The sequence below is a fragment of the Gobius niger genome, assembly GCF_951799975.1.
Source record: "Gobius niger genome assembly, chromosome: 6".
NCBI lineage: Eukaryota > Metazoa > Chordata > Actinopteri > Gobiiformes > Gobiidae > Gobius > Gobius niger.
In genome coordinates this window covers 12,889,694-12,910,353 of record NC_136857.1, presented here as the reverse complement: position 1 = coordinate 12,910,353, position 20,660 = coordinate 12,889,694, and the positions used below count along the sequence as shown (strand labels likewise).

Below are 20,660 nucleotides of genomic sequence, written 5' to 3'. Positions count from 1 at the left end.
AATGTACCTATTTTCAGGCCACATTTAAAGTTTGTTAACAAAGGTTGACACATCACATCATACAAAAATAACAGACATGTTATAACTATTGTATACCTTGTACAAACTTGTGCAAGGGAATCCCCTTAATTACACACTAGATACACTTCCTAAACGTATTTTCAGGAGTATTTACAATACAATACAATTCATGTCTGATGTCAAATGATAATGTGTGCAATACAAGTGTATCTGTGAAAATGATTTATTTAAACTGGACCTAAATAGGATGTGTATTTAAGCTAATAAAACTGTTTATCTGGTTGTGTAAACATGGATGGACTTGTGCCAATTCACTTCTGCTTTCAAAATAAAACATCCGATTATATCACAAACTTCATTTTAAGGGAGTTAAATCCATAGGGGCCCAAAACTCAAGCATGCCTTGACCCTTAAACAGCAAACTATAAAAAAAACATTTAAAAAAACATGGTAACTTGTGTAGATTGAAAAGCTGAACCATAAACCAACTGAATATGAATATGAAAATGAAGCTGAAATTAATATTTGTGTATTTGGATTATGAGTTTCATTGAGTCAATACAGTCTTAGCCATGATTACTGTAGCGCTACATACATTCAAATACTATAAAACTACACAACTACACAACTACAACTACACGCTCGAGTCAACAGTTTGTGAGTCCTCATCCAACGTCTAAACACGAGTCTAAGACACAGACGCTTGAGTCTGATGTCAATGACACAGTTTAGTGAGAGCGGAGAGTCATAACCAAGTCTAGACTAGTCCAGTATAAAGTCGAGATCAAGTCCAACCTCCTGAATAAGAAAAAATAGAGCAAATGTTTTTGCCAATACTTCAATGTCTTTTGTGTGAATGAAAGTAGTAAATTGAGTAAATAAGTATTAGATATTCTCACTAAATCTATATCTCGTTCTCTTTCATTTGCTGTTTTTACTAAATAACCATAGAATTGCATAACTTAGGTTTTATTCAATGAGAAATTGAAAATTGACAGATTTACATAAAAAAACATTTAATACTTCGTACAATAGTGTTTGATAGTAATGACTGCTTCAGGATGCCTGCTGTATCACATGTTTTGCTGATAGTTTCCCAGTACCAGTTTAGAAAACTATAGAGCATGCATAAAAGCTATGACTGTGCATAACTCATACCATCCAACCTCTTTTTATTCTGAATCTTACACAAGTGGTCCTTGGCTCTTGGATAAGATTCCAAACACATATTTTTTGTCCTAATCATGCTCATTTCTATGGTGAAAAGATATTCCTTCCTTTCTAAATTACACCCTCAACATGTGTACCATTAGATTCTGAAGTTAAGAAATCCTACAGCAGGTGTTCACATAATATAATATGTGTTTTTACTTGGGTCATGACTAGACGTCGACCGATATATATATTTAGGGGTTTTACAATATCGGCTATTGGCCGATCTAGCGCTGATAAAAGCCAATATCTCCAGGACCGAAAATGACAGAGACTTCCCGAGCGAAGTCAGGGCTTTAAAAACAACTTCCTAGGCCTCAGGGGGACAGATAAACATCGTGATGAAAATTGGTTAGCTACAAGTCTGTTAAATAAAAGTTTCATGAAATCTCAGTCAATATGGACATGCTGTATGCTGATGCTAATGGCAGAATGCTAATGCTAACGGCAACTAATCAAAGCTGGGACAGAAACTGTTGACAAATATAGGCCGAGCATATCAGCATCGGCCAATAACAATTCCCAAAAATCAGCATCTGCCAAAACCCACATCAGTCGACCACTAGTTATGACCAGCATCTCATGTCAAGCGTGTGGAAAAAACCAAGGGGAAAAACATATTTTTTGCTAAAAAATCTAATGCGTGCAATACGTACCCACTGTAGGAGTGGGAATATTCAAATCAGAGTGAAACTCATGAGGATGGAAATTTAATTTAATGTTTTTGCCAATATGTCCAGATGAAACGCAAATCGGGCACAACTGAAATTTAGGTTGAGTTGCGTCAAAGTCTAGAGCGTTCCATATCAGAAGTATGCAAATACTGCTGGTCTGTTGCATTTATTCCTCCTCATCATACAGAGGCATCATTAGCTGCACAGTCTCAGTCGGCCAGTCAACAAAACCATTTTCTAACCGACATTTGAGACACAGTAATAACTGTGGGCCTCTACACTACAGAGATGCTTTGAGGCCCCCTCACAGACAGACAAACACATTCAAACTCAAAACCACAGTTGCCCATTTGCACAAAAATATGTCTATATTAAATACAAAAACCCTTGGGGTAATGGTGCAACATTACTTTTTGACACAATAAAGTATTTACAATTTATGACGCAACAGATCATCTGAGGGCATGCACATACACAGGCCAGAATACAGTTAGTAGCTTTGACAGTAAATGGGTTTGGTGCTACATTTAACTGTATCCGCACAAAGATCCTACCTCCTGGCCTTAGGCACTGCTCATGTGACCTTCAGGATTATTCGATGACTTGCATAGACTTATGAATTGCTGTTGTGTGGTCATTGACGAAAAGTCCTTTGGTAAAACCCAGCTGTGAATAACATGATGAAAAACATGTTAAAATGGATCATACTAAAGTAACACATTTACACTGACAGAGAGGGAAATAGTTTTCCCAGCATTTCTAAGTGATGAGCTGTACTGAACATGTATTTAACACGCTCATATCTTTATCCACCAAGTAAGGACAAGCCCGAACCATTAATGTGTATGTGAGTCTTTCTCTCCCACAAAACCAATTATCCTCAGAGGCTCAAAACCAGTCTGCCTGGATTCTTACTTGTGTAGTCAATCAAGTCTTGGGGCGGAGGCAGAGGGCCCAGAGGGAGGATAGAGAAAGTGGCCAAGTATAATAAAAACACCCATTCTTGTAACTGAGGCTTCCTGGGCCCTCCTACAGCTCGTGCCGTCAATCCCATAAGTACGGTTTGGGTGAGTTCAATCTTATAACGTGTATAGGTTGTGCTTACCTTTTTAATAGCTCCCTGAAGACTCTTGTCATTCCACAAACTGTAAAGCAGCAGGGCTGCAGCCTTGCTCCCTTTGGGGTATGACCTGAGACAAAACAGAACACATCGAACACAAATTGGTGAAATGTTTGAAAAATAAATCTAGATAGATACAAATAAGGTGAGTATGGTTCTCTGTTGGCCCTGTGACGATGATGTGAGACGTCAGTTGTTATGTAACTAATATTCAAAAACAAGCTCTTCAACAATCAGCATGCAGTACAAAGTAATATCATTTTTATGTTGGTTGATAAAATATTTTTTCATGACATTTTCTATAAAATGCATGCAGCTTTGATAATCAAAAATGAACCGGGTAATTGCCTCACCCGTCCTCACTGAGGTCAGCCACAGCCGATATCAGATCAGTGCTGAGCGACTTCTTTCCGACCTCTGAATCTGCAGACATCAGGCTCTGCGCCATGTTACAAACTGAGGCCGTCGTTTCATCTGAGTTTCCCATCTTGCGGGGTCCGCTAATCAGGATGTTGGTGAGCTCAGGAAGAACCTGCTTGGCTAAAAGAAATACATAAAAATCAATCCTTGTATATCATATTGCAGATGAATAGCCATTAAATCCCCCTTACCCATCGATGACTGTAGCCAGCTATTTTTAGACAAGTTGTTCAGTAAAGAAATGGCTGTCTTCTGCAAGTTCTGATTGGGTGATTTCAGCAAAGGAACCATGTACTGAAGGACCCCAAGCTTTTGAACCAGAATTTGACTCATGGCAATTGACCCCTAACAAAACACAACCGATTATATTAGTTCAACCAGTCCATCTTACAGGCACTTGAAATAAAGTAATATAACAAAGCTTATTCATTATACATTATACAAATGAATCCATATCTGCGCCAGAGAAAGGTAGCACTCATAAGATGAATAAACAGTAACATCATATAAGTGATTTGATCATGCATCATTAATGATCTACAGCTAAGGCACACAGTTTTGCCATGACTGACCTACAGTTGTGCATTTGAAGCTTATCCCTAATGTAGAAGGATGCAAAAAGTAAAAGGCATGGTAAGTGGTAGTGCGAGTCAGATGTTTGATGACTGTGGAGTACACTCTTGTCCTGTTGCACTTCGTCATTTTTATTTTAAATGTATGTGTAGACTGAGCAACTCTCAGAACGCCATTATACGGACTCTGGTGTGTCCGGAGATCAACTCAATGAGATTTGCGTCAAAAATGTGGAATCATTGGCGCTCGTGTCATTATGTGAGTGGCAGCGAGAGAATTGCTGGTACCTTGTTTTGTTGCTGCAATTATCTGCAGTATTTTAATATTTTTCTTTTAAACATAAATATGGATCATGTGTTCTCACTTGTGTCCTTAATAAAGATTGAGTGAATGAATGAGTGAATGAATGAATGAATGGCAAGCATGATAACAGTTGATCAGTGAAACATGTTCACATATAATTTTTTTTTAATAGTTCTGGAGGAAAGAGGTTATTGTGCACTGTCTCTGCTGAAGCCATATCACTTCTGTGAATGATTAATAGTGAATGTAACATGAACAAAGCAGTATTGTACTGACCAGCCCCCGACTGGCAGTCAGGTTCTGCAAGGCGCCACAGCAGGCTTCCAGGGTGCCATCTTTCTGGGACGTGCCCAACAGAGACAAATACGTCTGCATGGTTTTAGGGTGACTTAACCACATCACACCAGTGGGGGCACTGTCTGGTTTACGATCAAATGTAAACTGGAGACACAAGAACAGAGCCAGTTAAAGGTCTGGCGTTAAGATTTGCCCCTAATTGAGAATACAAACAAACTATTACTGCTTACTTCTTTTTGGGCCTTGCTGCTCTTGGGACTGAAGCATCCCGTTGTGGCTGGGGGTTTCTTCGGGGCTGATTCTGGTGGGTAGTAAGTAGAGAAGCACTCCTGGGCCTCAGCCTCTAGTTGGTAGGTCAAATTATGGAGGATGCATGTAGAGTTCTCCACAGACTGAAGAGAAAACGAGTCAAGTTACTCATTATACTGATTAAAGGGTGAATGTAGTAAACACTCTCTCTGGTTGTCACTTGAATCACTAGTTCTACCTCCGTATGTCTCCCAAACATTACAAACATCAATGGCGTGATTATGCAAAATGTTGGTCGTTTCTGGCTTTATTCACTGCGTCCTCAATAGCTTCATGTCTGCTTTTAAAAAGGTCAATTGCTGTTTCCCCAGCAATATACATGTCATTATTACATTAGCTGTCAACACATCTATGGTCAATACCAGTAATGTCCAGAATATTAATGATCTGTGATTATGTTGTTATGTTCTACATGGTTAGTGAGGATGGTTACTGGTTGGTTATTGGTTGGCATGGTTACTCATGGAGAGTCAGATCCGCTCAGTTGTGAGGTCGGGTTTCTTTCATTTGAGGCAGCTCGCTAAAGTCAAGCACCTTTTGGCACGACAGCACTTTGAGACGGTAATCCACGCCTTAGTGACCACTCGGCTGGATTACTGTAACTCGCTTTATTTTGGGGTAAGTCAGTCCTGTGTCTCTCGACTGCAGCTCGTGAAAAATGCAGCGGCACGTCTTTTAACTGGCACACGAAAATTTGACCACATCACCCCCATTTTATCCTCACTTCACTGGCTGCCTGTGCACTTTAGGATCCATTTTAAACTGCTTCTGTTTGTTTTTAAATGTCTTAACGGTGTCGCCCCACTGTACCTCTCTGAGCTCTTACACCCGTACAAGCCTTCGCGGTCTCTCAGGTCGGCTGATCAGCTCCTCCTCAGCGTCCCAAAGACCGAAAGAAAGCTCAGAGGGGATCGGGCTTTTGCTGTGGCTGCACCAAAATTATGGAACGAGTTGCCCTTACACATAAGACAGGCTTCTTCTGTGCCTGTTTTTAAAGCTGTTCTTAAAACGCACTTGTTCACTTTGGCTTTTAACACAGCTTGAGTTTTTGACATTTACCAGATTTTATTCACTTGTTTTCGATGCACCTTTTGTATTGTATTTTATGTTATGTTTGACCTTTGTAGCACTTTGGTCAACTCAGTTGTTTTAAAGTGCATTATAAATAAAGTTGCCATTGCCATTGCCATGGTTATGAACTAAAATACTGAACAAAAGCACTATTAAACAAAGCAGTTCTCTTAGTCAACGTCTAGACTTTCTCACACAGGCTTATCAGAAAAAACTATGCGGATCCACAATCATTTCCGTAAGTTCCTTAATAAACGGTGTGTTTAAATATAATGCAGTAAGACACCACACCCCAAAGATCCACAAATTAGCGCGTACAAAAGTGTTTATATATACAATGACTCAGCTGTGGTTACTTATTATTTACAGATAAATGCAGCTTTGGGGTAGTTTTACTCGTGAAATGTGAATGCAGTAATGGAGGATTGTATTTTATATACGTACTGTACATATTAGATTACATTACAGAGACTGAATTGCTATTTCTTCATTTTTTTTTGTACAGCTCACCTTGTCATCTGGGTTCTCCTCGGCAATACAGGACTGCGTGTAGCTCACAAGAGCGTCGATAAGGCCAGGGCATGCTCTCATTGCATCTCTTTCCTCTTTCTGGGCACAGCTCAGATTCCTAAATAGTTGAGAGAAATAACAATAAAGCGACAACTACCACAAGTACAGAGTGCACCTATATAAACTAAGTCACCATACTTTGGGCACACAAAGGAGGAAATAATTGGCAAATGCCCTATTATGCATTATGTTTTTAGTACTTTTTTAACACCTTAGTGATATTTCAATTTATATAACTACGACTATAATTTCTCCACCTCTGCTGAGTTGTTCATGTTTATGCACCCCATACTTATAGAGCATTTTGTGCATTGAGAAGCAGCCTTTACCGCAGGCAGCCGGTAGCGTTGTAGAAGACTTCCGGGTGTATGTTGTTGTTGGCGGTGTTGTCCGACCAACAGTTGAATGGCACTATCACATTTTCAGTCAAAACAGGCAGCGCTGTTGCGATAAGTTCTGACTTCAGCTCATCTGTGGAGGACATGTTCCAAAGCAGGCCTAAACACAATAGAGAGAGTTTGATTACCATCACAAACTATTTCACTTTCCACTTCATTGTTAACTAAAACCCACAACTTTAATCTGATCAAAACCAGGACCAACTGGCCTAAACCAAGACTTAACGGAGTCCAAAGTTCTTAAAATCAGGACCAAAATAAAGTTAAAATCGACAAAAGAGTAGCTACCAATAAAATAATCCTAGACCAAAACCACGACTGTAATCCAGGTCTAAAGCTTGGCTTAAAGCAGTACTAAGTAACTCATGCCCCTAGAAGCACACAACAAGTGTCGTAGCATGTTGCGTTTTTTTACTCATTAATTGTCCGTGAGAGTAAATACTACGCTGACAAAAAAGACAAAGGGAGAGAGGCATATTGTACATCCAATTACACAATGGAGATCTTTTTTTTTCACTCAAACTAAGCTGTAAATACTGTTTAAGCGGCGCTAGCACGCAGTTAGCTTTGCCGGTTAGCCTGTTAGCTTCTTCTTCCTGATTCCATTGGTGTATATTGGTGCTCCAGGTCAGAGTAGAGAAAGCTGCATGTGTGGTTTTCTGGCCAGAGACACCAGGGTGAGATGAAAGACCTCCCAATCATCCCATCAACACTTGTATTACTCCCAGAAGGACTATGGAAAGGATTTATTAAGGTAAACAAGTTACTTAGTACTGCTTTAACCAGAACAAACAATTACAATGAGTTATACTGAGGTCTAAACCATGTCTGCTGTCTCTCTAAGCCACATCTAAACTGCACATGTGTTGAACTAATCATTTCAACATATTAGGCTATGTGGCATAAGCTTACATACTAACCTGTGACTTGTTTCTGGGTTTCTGTGGAGTCTGTCTCCTTTAGAAGCTGCAGGGCCTTCCCAATGCCCCCACAATCCTGCACCTCCTGCTTGTTGGCCTGATTTTTGAACACTAAGTTTCTCAGGGCCCCGGCCGCTGCTTGACACACTCCAGGATTGGTACTACGCAGCAAGCCGACAAGAGGGGGGACACCACCGAGCTGGGAAACCTTCACAAAAAAGAAACGGGTACATTTTTAAGATTTAAGGTGTGGCAACAGACGTGACACCGCATTAACATTCAATCAGAGCTGTGCCAAAGCAGTATAAATTCTCCAGTCTTGCCCTCGGGCGTGTTACATAAAGATCTAGTGTTTGTTATGCTAAAATAATATTGCCCACACAAGCCGCAAACCAAAATAGACAGGTCATCAGTAATATGAACCGTGGTACCTCTTGTTTGACCTGGTCATCTTTAAAGGTATTGTGCTGGATGAAAGTGGCACCCCATTGTTGGAAATTCTCCTCTGAATGAGACAGAAATGCCACAGCCTCCTTCAGTGTCAACTCTGCAGTGTTCACTCCATTTGTGATGCTAAAACCGTCCAATAAAAAAATACATGTAAATAATTTAACAGTATGACAACAGAACAAATGATAGAAACATATACTAACATAGTTTTCTGCTCTGACTTGGTAGTTTTGGTGATTTTGGACTCATTACTAGACTGATCAGGAGGTTGTTGGCCCATGCGCGTCTGGCTGGTGGTCATCTGTCCGCCATTGGTCAAGGAATATGTGCTGAGCTTGGTCACTTTGGTTTGCTGAGTTGCAGTCTGGCCTCTGGCTTTCTGCAAAAATAATAGTTATAATACCATGGTCTGGGTGAATACTCGATTCTGATTGGCTGGAGGGTGCCCGTTAAAAAGTGATAGTGGACACCTAGACCGGCAACAGTTAAATAACAGTTCAATCACCTTCTATATTAGGCCTACTCCACTGCAGTTTTTTCCACAGCAACGATAAACAATTGAGCTGGAACTAGCTTCAGGTAAAACTTATTGAAATGTGAAATAACTCCACCCAGGACTTAAAATAATAAGCAAACAGGCCCCAATGAACATGGACACCTCGTCGTGCATTATCCATTACACATGAACTAAAGACACCCCCACACAATACCTTTCAGCTATGGTAATCTATGGTTTACACAAGAGTAAACACATACAAAATATTAAAATATAAAACCATGGTACTACTACTACTACTACTACTACTACTACTACTACTACTACTACTACTACTACTACTACTACTACTACTACTACTACTACTACTACTACTACTACTACTACTACTACTACTACTACTAGATAATTTTAGCGCTTTCCTGGACACTCAAGGAAGGACACAGCAACATTGCATTGTTCATTCATTCCACACAGCCACAGCTCTGGCACATCGGCCTCTCCTCTGACCACCAACCTCTCACTCACACACCACACTCATACAAAGGGGAAGTGTCTATCCCAAGAACACAACGACAGCCTGCATCTCCGGAAGCCGGGATTTGACCAGCCAACCTTCCAGTTACTATATAAGACGACCCTCTTTACCATCTGAGCCAGTGTCGCCCCTATTTCACTAATATAAATATACAAGTTTATGTAGAACTTGAGAAGAGAGGGAAATTTAAACTTTACTTACACTTTGTAACCTAGCACTTAAGCAGACTAAAATTCTCACCATGGTGTTTGATGACGGGGCCACAGCCAAAGGTGGTGCAAGAGCAGGGTCGCTGCGGCTTGGCTTCAGTCCATTTGGGCCCTGGGGCCAGTGAGTGGGACTGGCAGGCTGCTCGAAGGTGCCCGAGCTGTTGATGAATCTGCCTCCAATGGACTTAGTGGACATTGAGCGTGACCTCTGAGAGTTCATCTAAAACAAGCAAACAGATCATTATCATCAGTATATCATAAAAGCTACTGAGAGTGTTTTTTTTTTTTTCAGCGGTAATCGGGTTCAACCAGGTTGGAAAAACAGCACGGATACCAGTGCACACTAAATCACTGCAAATGCCTCGAAGCCTTTCAACAACAGAAAAAAAAAAAGTAGGTAACCCACTTTCCAGCAGAGCAGTTCTCAAAGAAGACCCCCCTGTAAACCAAGACGCAGGAATCCGCTCTCACACAAAGCACACAAAAGTTTTCCTCTCTGGACTTGAAAGTGAATGAATGCCACAGAATACACCAAACAAGCCGTACACCAGGGAAACATAATATTTACAGTTTGATCAAATTTGGCACAGATGGTTCGTCTGTCACAGAAGAGCTTTGTCTTTGGACATAGCACCGACCAAACCTGAACTATGAATGCTAGTACCCGTTAATTGTACTGCACAATTTCACATATATTTTATTTTGTGTCTGTCGTTCTGTGGTGTCAATCAAATTGAAACTGCTTGGTGTAAAGAAGCAGGGAGAGATATTCAGCATCTTGTCAGAGCCGGGACTTGAACACATGGTGCTGAGGCCGGGGCAGCATTCCATGTACAAATGTACAGCAGCCCTACCCGCTAGGTTTGGCATTCTGTTAAATTGTTGCCTGGCCTGCCAAACTACATGCTTTTTCATAGATATATCAAAGACATATAGTCTGGGAGCAAGTATGATCTCAACGATTTCCCGGTGGGTGTGATTGACAGACGACACCAACCAATTAGAGCAACACTAGATACGTCGCAGGAGCAGGAAGGATTCTGTTTCTTGGTGCGTGATTGGACTGATGTGGGTAAAATCGTGAAATGATTGGCCGCCTAGACGGTTCTTCTTTTGAACAGAAAGGAGTGTCTGGCAGGCCAGAACAAGAGAATAAATAGAACTCAGTTGGGAAAATGATTACTAAAATAGAACTTTTCACATTTTTAAGTGACTAGGCCATAATATTTTAAGCTGTTTTTGTAAATCTCGCTGGAGGACCTGAGGATTTTGTGATATTGTGGCTTCTTGTGATTGTCGTAATTTGACAATATAGTGTGCCACCCGAATGCAAAGACTGCATTTATCTTGGTTAAACTGTGAATAATATAATAGTCTCCAAGGGGGTCATGTATACTGTATAGCACCACCCCTCGACAGACATGGTCTGATTTTTGTTATATATTTGTTTATTTTGTTGGGACAGTGAATGTTAATGAACACACATGGGACACATGCATGTGAACACTACGCTGGAATGTAGTCATGGACTAATTTGCATCCGTGGTCCCTCACTCGCACTCTCAAAAACACTCTCACTTACTCTGGCCAGTGTTTACTGTAAAGCACTTTGAAACAGTATTTGCTACATTTCTGACATTGAATTTGATGTATTTTTGATTGCAAACAACATATTTTAATGAAATTACGCCAAATATCAAAATGCACTCCAAACTAGTTGGTTGAGTGAAATTGGGGGTCGTGGCCTGAAAGGTTTGGGAAGCCTTTTGCCCTATTGTACATGTTTTTAGTGCTAGGGGAAACCGGAGCACCTGGAGTAAACCTGCGCAGACACGGGGAGACATGCAACTTCAACACAGAAAGGCCCCAGCCGGGGAACAAACCTGGGAACTTCTAGCTGGGTCCTGCAGGGTCATGTAACTCTAGCTTGATCTATAAGCACAAAAGCTCCTGCTGATTTGTTTCAGTCCAGCAAACTAATGGGACAGACCAAACACAACTGTGATGGGGGATGTTAAGGCTATGGTGGAAGATGTGCACAAACACATGTGCACACTTTGCTTACACCTTTTTGACTCATAAAGACTAAACACACACTATGTTAAGAAGACAATAAGTGACACTTCTCTAAAAGTTGATGTACGGATTGCTCCCTTTACTGAATGGTTTCAGCCATCCCTATTCCAAATATTATATTCTAATGTAATTTTCAAAGACACCACTGAATATACTGAACTTTATTGAGTAGACCTTACATTACAGAGTAGGCTCCTCTCAAAGCAACAGAAGCTAAGCTCATACTGCTGAGACATATCTCAGGCCTTTGTCACAGGGTCAGGCCAGTCCAGGGCAGATACCAGTTTGATTAAACACATTAACAAAGGCTACAGTGTCAAGAAATCTTGACCTCAAAATGACTGTTTACTCTTTGAACTTCAGCTTCAGAGCCAGGACTAAAGAAAGAAAAAAGTCAGTTGTGTGAGTATAAACTCCTGATCATCAAAAGCTTAAACGTAAGCAGAGACGACACACGCATGGACTTGCACACAAAGCACAATACCAAACAAAGATGTTTGAGTCTTCTAGTTTTAAATGATTAATGATGATCAAGTGCGTCAAAACACATTTTATTTATAAAAAAGATTAGATATTATGAGGGTACAAAATATGAGGGTTTTGTGAATACTAGCATTCAAATAATTTGTCGAAATGTGTCTACTAAAACAAAACAACCGGACTTATCTTAAGTCACTTTCTTTTATTTTTGAGTAAAGATTGAAATAACCACCTGGATGACTTGCAATCTCCACCACTTTCATCATTTTGTCATATTTTTTTCATTTTTTTGTGACAATCGGAAAAACAGAATGACATTTTTCTCTGTTCCATTACAAAAGTCGCAAGGTCAGCAAGAAAGTTAGGATACCTGCAGTTTCAGTAATATACCAATACTAAATAATGAATGACATAAATGCATTCATCGCTTAATAAATGAAATGAAAAAAATAATTAATTCAATTAATTCATCCTAAAAGGTTTTTAGAAGGGAAAGTTGATAGGCAGTGGCAATGAAAAGAAATTCAGAAGCGGCAATAGTGCAGAAAAGAGAGAGAAACACAATGATCCATGCACATAAGACATATAGTTGCATGCAGAGAGAAAATATAAATATAAAGTAATTACCGCTTTGTTAAAGGTCGTCTTGGCAGAACTGCTGCGAGTAAACGTGCCATTTGCTTTAAAAGGTGTAAACTTGAATGTGCCAGACTCAGTAGTCAAACCTGAGTGAGAGGAGAGAGAAGACGTGAGGGACATACTCTGAACAGGATTCGGTTTGTTCATTCAGCCGGTGCGATATAAAGCCTGCGTCTTTATCGTCCACAAAAAATATACGCTTAGATATTTGTTTATAAAACGGGAAGCCATAGGTTAGGTTGATTTTTGAAGATGACTGTAAAAAAATATTTGATAACAGACATGTTTTTTATAGGAGCCATGCATCAGGCCAGTATGAGCATAACAATGTAATATTAAAGTTCTAAAACAGTGTAATATATTATATATATAGACCAATCTCAGTCACATGATTTTTGGCACCCGCGAGACAAAATACCCACCATGTATAATACAATTGGAGAGAGAGGTTGTATGTGACAAGACTAGTAGTTCTTAACCACAACAGATCATTTTTATAACAAGGACTGTGATGCGCAGCATGCATCCTACTAAGAGGTGCAAGGTAGAATACATGTGCATTACTTACCACTATGTTTTCGAGGATATATTATGGTGTCCGCCAGCTAGACCAGCATTCACCAGCATTAACCAGCACCAAACCATCATGGACCAGCATAGACCAGCATAGACCAGCATGATTCCCTTGCTGGTCTATGCTGTTTTTTTCAGCAGGGTAGTAACTTCTATTGAGACTGTAAATGCGGTTTTGAACAAATGGTGTATCTCTAAACAAAGATCTCTAAACAAGAGAGCCCTAACTATTTTGGATGTAATATGATAAGTCATAGGCTATAAAAAGTAAAGTGATAGAAGCAGCAGCTCAGACAGGTTCAGCCACCACTCAAACAACTGCATAATCTTTTAGCTCAACTAGGCTCTTCAAGCTTTTTTTTTTTAATGAAACATATATTTCACGACAAATTGATAGTTTAACAATTCTTACACTATTTAAGAATCTTTGCTCCAACGACAACTACTAGAATGTGCCGTTTGTTATTTAAAGACCTGGGCTCGATTCCAAATCCAGCAATGCAAAACAACTCGTCATGCCAGGGCAAAATAAAAACGCCTGTTCCTAATAAGCAGGCTCATAACTCATATCACTCAGCTATTCTGCGACTAATGCTTTAGTTATGAGTGCAGCTGGGACTGTGACAGCACACAAATGACGAACAGGGGGCTGTAAAGGTTAGATCAGTATTACACAGTTAGTACAAAGCAATGTGCGTTGAGGGCTAAGAAGACCTGTGTAGGTTTGATACTCTTCTGAAACATCGCAGCAGTTACGTACTTGTAGGGGATGGAGTCAAGGGGCCGTTCTTCCCCTGTTTAGACTTGCTCCTCTTGATGGTGTGAACTTGGTCGAGAACGCGCGCTTGCCCCGTGCGCAGTGTGGCGTCTGAGGGAAGCGCGAGCGAGGTGTCCTCCGTGGTCCCGATGGTCATCGCCGATTTCAGCGGCTCCGGCGCCATCATTTTCCTTAGTCACTTCCCCCCCCGGAGCGCAAAGGTTTTCCAAAAGGGCAGTCCCGGTGAGGAATACGGAGACGGAGAGAAAGCAAGTGGCCCAGTTGACAAACGCAGCCGTAGAGCCAAAAATGCAGATGGGCTCAAAGTTCCCAGAGCAGTGCGCTCCACCCTCGGGACCGCGCCCTCACGTGGGTGGGGCCCGTCACAGCTCACATGCAGGTGAAAACTGACGAGGGGCGGGCCCATCAACACCGACTGCAAACGCAGGAGAGATACTTTCAAAGTAAATCGGCGAATTGACAAGCTGCAGTTGCAACTCACAGTTAATGGTCTTCTATTCATCAGAGGGCTATTTACCTCTCCAGTTATTCCTTTTTTCTTTACTCTTCAAAGTTGTATAACATGAAATTGCCTGCTTTGTTTTAGCAGTTGATCACATTATAGGCATAGTTGTTACCTTGATAACCTACCCAGAAATAGCCTACTATAAAAGCGGGGGAAACAGGGGGCGGGGGTGTCGCTTCAGGGGGGAGAAATAGGAAAAGATGTTAGGATAGCTGTTTGCAGAACCGGATTGTGTCGGCTCTGTTCCTGCAGGTTCCTTTCCCCACCACACCCCAGTTCAACACAGGCAAAGCATAATTGATTACCATAAAGTTAATTTGCTTCACTTATTTGCTTGAGACTCGTATAATGCATAAAATAGAGCGCATTGAGTCATTGACATTGCCGGAAGGGAGGCTGCATTAATTAAATGATTTGACCATATAATATCCTACAAATCCGACAATTATTTTACAGCTAGTGTCCAATATCATAGTTATCTAAGACTCATATGGGTCTGTTAGAGAGTAACTAGTAAAGTAGACTAATTTGTTAAAATAAAAATAAAAAAATGAAACGTCTATTCTTGCACCACTGATGTCAGGCTTCTGAGGCGTGTGTGGCTTTACCACACCCAGCCTGAGGGCTTTGGATCATCTGCTCACTGCTTGGCTTTTGCGACACCGAACTTTGCCTGGCCAGTCTGACGCTCCTCCTTTCTGTTCAAAAGAAAAAACGACTATTACACACAGAGTTAAAGAAACCCGATTTACAATCTCCCACAAGATCTATCCAGTTTCAGTGTTTCGTAAATTTGATTTGGCCAGCTGTGCCTTCAACAGTTCTTAGAGGATCTGTTCTTCATGTGCTCTGTAACAGCTGCTTTCTGGAGTGTTATGCGCCTATGTTTAATTTGATGCCTTACATCTCTGTACAGTCGCTACATTGTTTACCTTTTATTTGTAGCTACCTCAACGAGATGTTGTATTTTGTTAAAAAAATAATAATAATAACTAGAAATGCAATGGCTGCACCATTGCGATTGACTGCGGAATTGCGGGAAGCAAATGCAGAAATTGCATAAACTGTTCAAATTGCATAAATTGCTTAATTTGCATAATCCAATTTGCATAAACTGGTAAAATGCATAAAATGTCATGTTGCATAAACTGTATAAACTGCATAAAGTGGTAAAATGCATGAATGGATTAATTTGCATAAATTATCTAAATTGCATAAACTCTTTAAAATCCATAAATCCTAAATGGCATAAACTCTTAAGCTGCATAAACGGTTTAAAATGCATAAAGTGGTTAATTTGCATAAATTGTTAATATTGCATAAACTTTTATATTCCATAAACTGGTCAAACTGTTGAAAGTGCTTGATTGGCAGAAGCACAAATGGCTGAAAGTCCTGGAGTCTCCCCATTGGCTGGATTCCCCCATACACACTAATGCAAAAATTTCAAACTCCCGTATAAAAAAAACGGAAAACTGCAGAAGGACAATTTTTTCTCAAAACCCACAAGTTGCATAAGCTGAACATGCACAAAGTGCAGAAAATGCAGAAAATGCAGAAAAAAGTGCAGAAAAGCATGGATTTGCGGCAGCCCCATTATAAGTCAATGGGAAAAATCTCCGACATTTTGGCCGATTGCGGAAAAACCGTAAGTTGCAGAAGTCCCAAAAGTAATAGCACCCTTCTCCTCAACATGCGGAACGTTTTGATGCATAACTTGCATAAATTGCACAAAGCATGAAGGTGCTGAAAGCCGGAGAAAATCGGGAAAAAGATGGAAGAGGAATAATAACTAGAAAATGTTGCAATTGCTGCGCAATTGCGATTGACTGCGGAATCCTAGGCTACTAATGCAGAAATGGCAAAAAATGCATAAAAATTGTGAAAAAATTCATAATTGCATAAGAGTGCTTTTATCGTGAAAATCCTCATTTAGTTGCATTATAGTACTTTTATCGTGAAAATCCTCATTTAGTTGCATTATAGTGCTTTTATTGTGAAAATCCCTATTAAGTTGCATTATACTGCTTTATATGTGAAAATCCCTATTAAGTTGCATTATAGTGCTTTACATGTGAAAATCCCTATTAAGTTGCATTATAGTGCTTTACATGTGAAAATCCCTATTAAGTTGCATTATAGTGCTTTTATTGTGAAAATCCCTATTAAGTTGCATTATAGTGCTTTTATTGTGAAAATCCCTATTAAGTTGCATTATAGTGCTTTTATTGTGAAAATCCCTATTAAGTTGCATTATAGTGCTTTATATGTGAAAATCCCTATTAAGTTGCATTATAGTGCTTTTATTGTGAAAATCCCTATTAAGTTGCATTATAGTGCTTTACATGTGAAAATCCCTATTAAGTTGCATTATAGTGCTTTACATGTGAAAATCCCTATTAAGTTGCATTATAGTGCTTTTATTGTGAAAATCCCTATTAAGTTGCATTATACTGCTTTTATTGTGAAAATCCCTATTAAGTTGCATTATAGTGCTTTATATGTGAAAATCCCTATTTAGTTGCATTATAGTGCTTTTATTGTGAAAATCCCTATTAAGTTGCATTATAGTGCTTTATATGTGAAAATCCCTATTAAGTTGCATTATAGTGCTTTATATGTGAAAATCCCTATTTAGTTGCATTATAGTGCTTTATATGTGAAAATCCCTATTTAGTTGCATTATAGTGCTTTTATTGTGAAAATCCCTATTAAGTTGCATTATAGTGCTTTTATTGTGAAAATCCCTATTAAGTTGCATTATAGTGCTTTTATTGTGAAAATCCCTATTAAGTTGCATTATAGTGCTTTTATTGTGAAAATCCCTATTAAGTTGCATTATAGTGCTTTATATGCGAAAATCCCAATTAAGTTGCATTATAGTGCTTTTATTGTGAAAATCCCTATTTAGTTGCATAATTGTGTTGTAATTGCAAAAATCCCTATTTTGTTGCAGAAACTGTAAAAACTGTTGAAATTGCAGAAACTTGACATTGTATAAAGTCTTAACATTGTATAAACTGTTTAAATCACTCACAGACTTCACTGTATCAGAAATCCTATTAAAATGAATGGGGAGCCTTCCCCATACAAATCAATGGCAGAATTCCCAAGCCCGTAGAAAAAAACTGGAAAACTGTAGAGCTCTAATTTTTTCAGAAAACTGACAAGTTGTGGAAGCTGAACAAGCACAAACTGCAGAAATTGCTGAAACTGTGGAAAAAACTGCAGAATCTGTGAATTTGCGGGAGCCCCATTATAACTAATAGGAAAAATCGGCCGAATATCGGCCGATTGCGGAAAAACCGGAAGTTGCAGAATTCCCAAAAGTAATAGCAGGATTCTCTCCAACATGCTGAACGTTTTGATGTATAACTTGTGGAAATCGCTGAAATTGTGAAAGTTGTGAAAGCTGCAGAAAATTTGGAAAAAAATACTATAATAATAACTAGAAAATTTTGCAATTGCTGCGCAATTGCGATTGACTGCGGAATCGTAGGCTACTAATGCAGAAATTGCAAAAATTGCATAAAAATTGTGAAAAAATTCATAATCGTATGAGAGTGCTTTCATCGTGAAAATCCCCATTTAGTTGCATTATACTGCTTTACATGTGAAAATCCCTATTAAGTTGCATTATAGTGCTTTTATTGTGAAAATCCCTATTAAGTTGCAATATACTGTTTTTATTGTGAAAATCCCTATTAAGTTGCATTATAGTGCTTTTATTGTGAAAATCCCTATTAAGTTGCATTATAGTGCTTTACATGTGAAAATCCCTATTAAGTTGCATTATAGTGCTTTACATGCGAAAATCCCTATTAAGTTACATTATACTGCTTTTATATGTGAAAATCGCTATTAAGTTACATTATAGTGCTTTTATTGTGAAAATCCCTATTAAGTTGCATTATAGTGCTTTACATGCGAAAATCCCTATTAAGTTGCAATATACTGCTTTTATTGTGAAAATCCCTATTAAGTTGCATTATAGTGCTTTACATGCGAAAACCCCTATTAAGTTGCATTATACTGCTTTTATTGTGAAAATCCCAATTAAGTTGCATTACAGTACATTATATGTGAAAATCCCTATTAAGTTGCAATATACTGCGTTTATTGTGAAAATCCCTATTAAGTTGCATTATAGTGCTTTACATGTGAAAATCCCTATTAAGTTGCATTATAGTGCTTTACATGTGAAAATCCCTATTAAGTTGCATTATATTGCTTTACATGTGAAAATCCCTATCAAGTTGCATTATAGTGCTTTTATTGTGAAAATCCCTATTAAGTTGCATTATAGTGCTTTACATGTGAAAATCCCTATTAAGTTGCATTATAGTGCTTTACATGCGAAAATCCCTATTAAGTTACATTATACTGCTTTTATATGTGAAAATCGCTATTAAGTTACATTATAGTGCTTTTATTGTGAAAATCCCTATTAAGTTGCATTATAGTGCTTTACATGCGAAAATCCCTATTAAGTTGCAATATACTGCTTTTATTGTGAAAATCCCTATTAAGTTGCATTATAGTGCTTTACATGCGAAAACCCCTATTAAGTTGCATTATACTGCTTTTATTGTGAAAATCCCAATTAAGTTGCATTACAGTACATTATATGTGAAAATCCCTATTAAGTTGCAATATACTGCGTTTATTGTGAAAATCCCTATTAAGTTGCATTATAGTGCTTTACATGTGAAAATCCCTATTAAGTTGCATTATAGTGCTTTACATGTGAAAATCCCTATTAAGTTGCATTATATTGCTTTACATGTGAAAATCCCTATTAAGTTGCATTATAGTGCTTTACATGTGAAAATCCCTATTAAGTTGCATTATAGTGCTTTTATTGTGAAAATCCCTATTTAGTTGCATAATTGTGTTGTAATTGCAAAAATCCCTATTTTGTTGCAGAAACTGTAAAAACTGTTGAAATTGCAGGAACTCTTAACATTATATAAAGTCTTAACTTTGTATAAACTGTTTAAATCACTCACAGACTTCACTGTATCAGAAATCCTATTCAAATGAATGGGGAGCCTTCCCCATACAAATCAATGGCAGAATTCCCAAGCCCGTAGAAAAAAACTGGAAAACTGTAGAACTCAATTTTTTTCTGAAAACTGACAAGTTGTGGAACCTGAACAAGCACAAACTGCAGAAATTGCCAAAAAAATGGAAAAAGTTGCAGAAAAACATCAATTTGCGGAAGCCCCATTATAAGTCAATGGGAAAAATCGGCCGATTTTTGGCCGATTGCGGAAAAACCGGAAGTTGCAGAATTCCCAAAAGTAATAGCAGGATTCTCTCCAACATGCGGAACGTTTTGATGTATAACTTGTGGAAATCGCTAAAATTGTGAAAGTTTTGAAAGCTGTAGAAAATTTGGAAAAAAATATAATAATAATAATAATAATAATAATGGATAAAGAACATGAAAACCATTTATTGACTGCGGAAAAATTCCGCAGTCAATCAACTAGAAAATTTTGCAATTGCTGCGCAATTGCGATTGACTGCGGAATCCTAGGCTACTAATGCAGAAATGGCAAAAATTGCATAAAAATTGTGAAAAAATTCATAATTGCATAAGAGTGTAAGAGAGTGCGTTTATCGTGAAAATCCTCATTTAGTTGCATAATACTGCTTTACATGTGAAAATCCCTATTAAGTTGCATAATACTGCTTTATATGTGAAAATCCCTATTAAGTTGCATTATACTGCTTTATATGTGAAAATCCCTAATAAGTTGCATTATACTGCTTTACATGTGAAAATCCCTAATAAGTTGCATTATAGTGCTTTATATGCGAAAATCCCTATTAAGTTGCATTATAGTGCTTTTATTGTGAAAATCCCTATTAAGTTGCATTATAGTGCTTTACATGTGAAAATCCCTATTAAGTTGCATTATAGTGCTTTACATGTGAAAATCCCTATTAAGTTGCATTATAGTGCTTTATATGTGAAAATCCCTATTAAGTTGCATTATAGTGCTTTTATTGTGAAAATCCC

General features: G+C 38.6%; 1 protein-coding gene across 1 annotated transcript; it reads right to left on the bottom strand.

Annotated features, from left to right (window-relative positions):
- Window positions 1-557: 557 nt before the first annotated feature.
- Window positions 558-14,454, bottom strand: pkp1a (plakophilin 1a). The gene is made up of 14 exons (XM_079559243.1): window positions 14,110-14,454; window positions 12,765-12,862; window positions 9,613-9,801; window positions 8,542-8,717; window positions 8,320-8,461; window positions 7,889-8,096; window positions 6,900-7,068; window positions 6,511-6,628; window positions 4,851-5,012; window positions 4,600-4,764; window positions 3,639-3,792; window positions 3,381-3,567; window positions 3,013-3,097; window positions 558-2,573 (listed from the first exon to the last, which is right to left on the bottom strand). The coding sequence occupies exons 1-14, from the start codon at window positions 14,291-14,293 to the stop codon at window positions 2,499-2,501; spliced, it is 2,112 nt and encodes a 703-aa protein (XP_079415369.1). The 5' UTR covers window positions 14,294-14,454; the 3' UTR covers window positions 558-2,498.
- Window positions 14,455-20,660: the final 6,206 nt, after the last annotated feature.

Bases quoted from the DNA above. Each gene is read 5' to 3' on its own strand.
- pkp1a (XM_079559243.1), bottom strand. From the start codon at position 14,293: ATGATGGCGCCGGAGCCGCTGAAATCGGCGATGACCATCGGGACCACG. The intron at 12,863-14,109 runs GTACGTAACTGC...CCTCTCACTCAG, and splicing joins CTTGACTCCATCCCCTACAA to GTTTGACTACTGAGTCTGGC. The intron at 2,574-3,012 runs GTAAGCACAACC...TGTTATTCACAG, and splicing joins TTCAGGGAGCTATTAAAAAG to CTGGGTTTTACCAAAGGACT.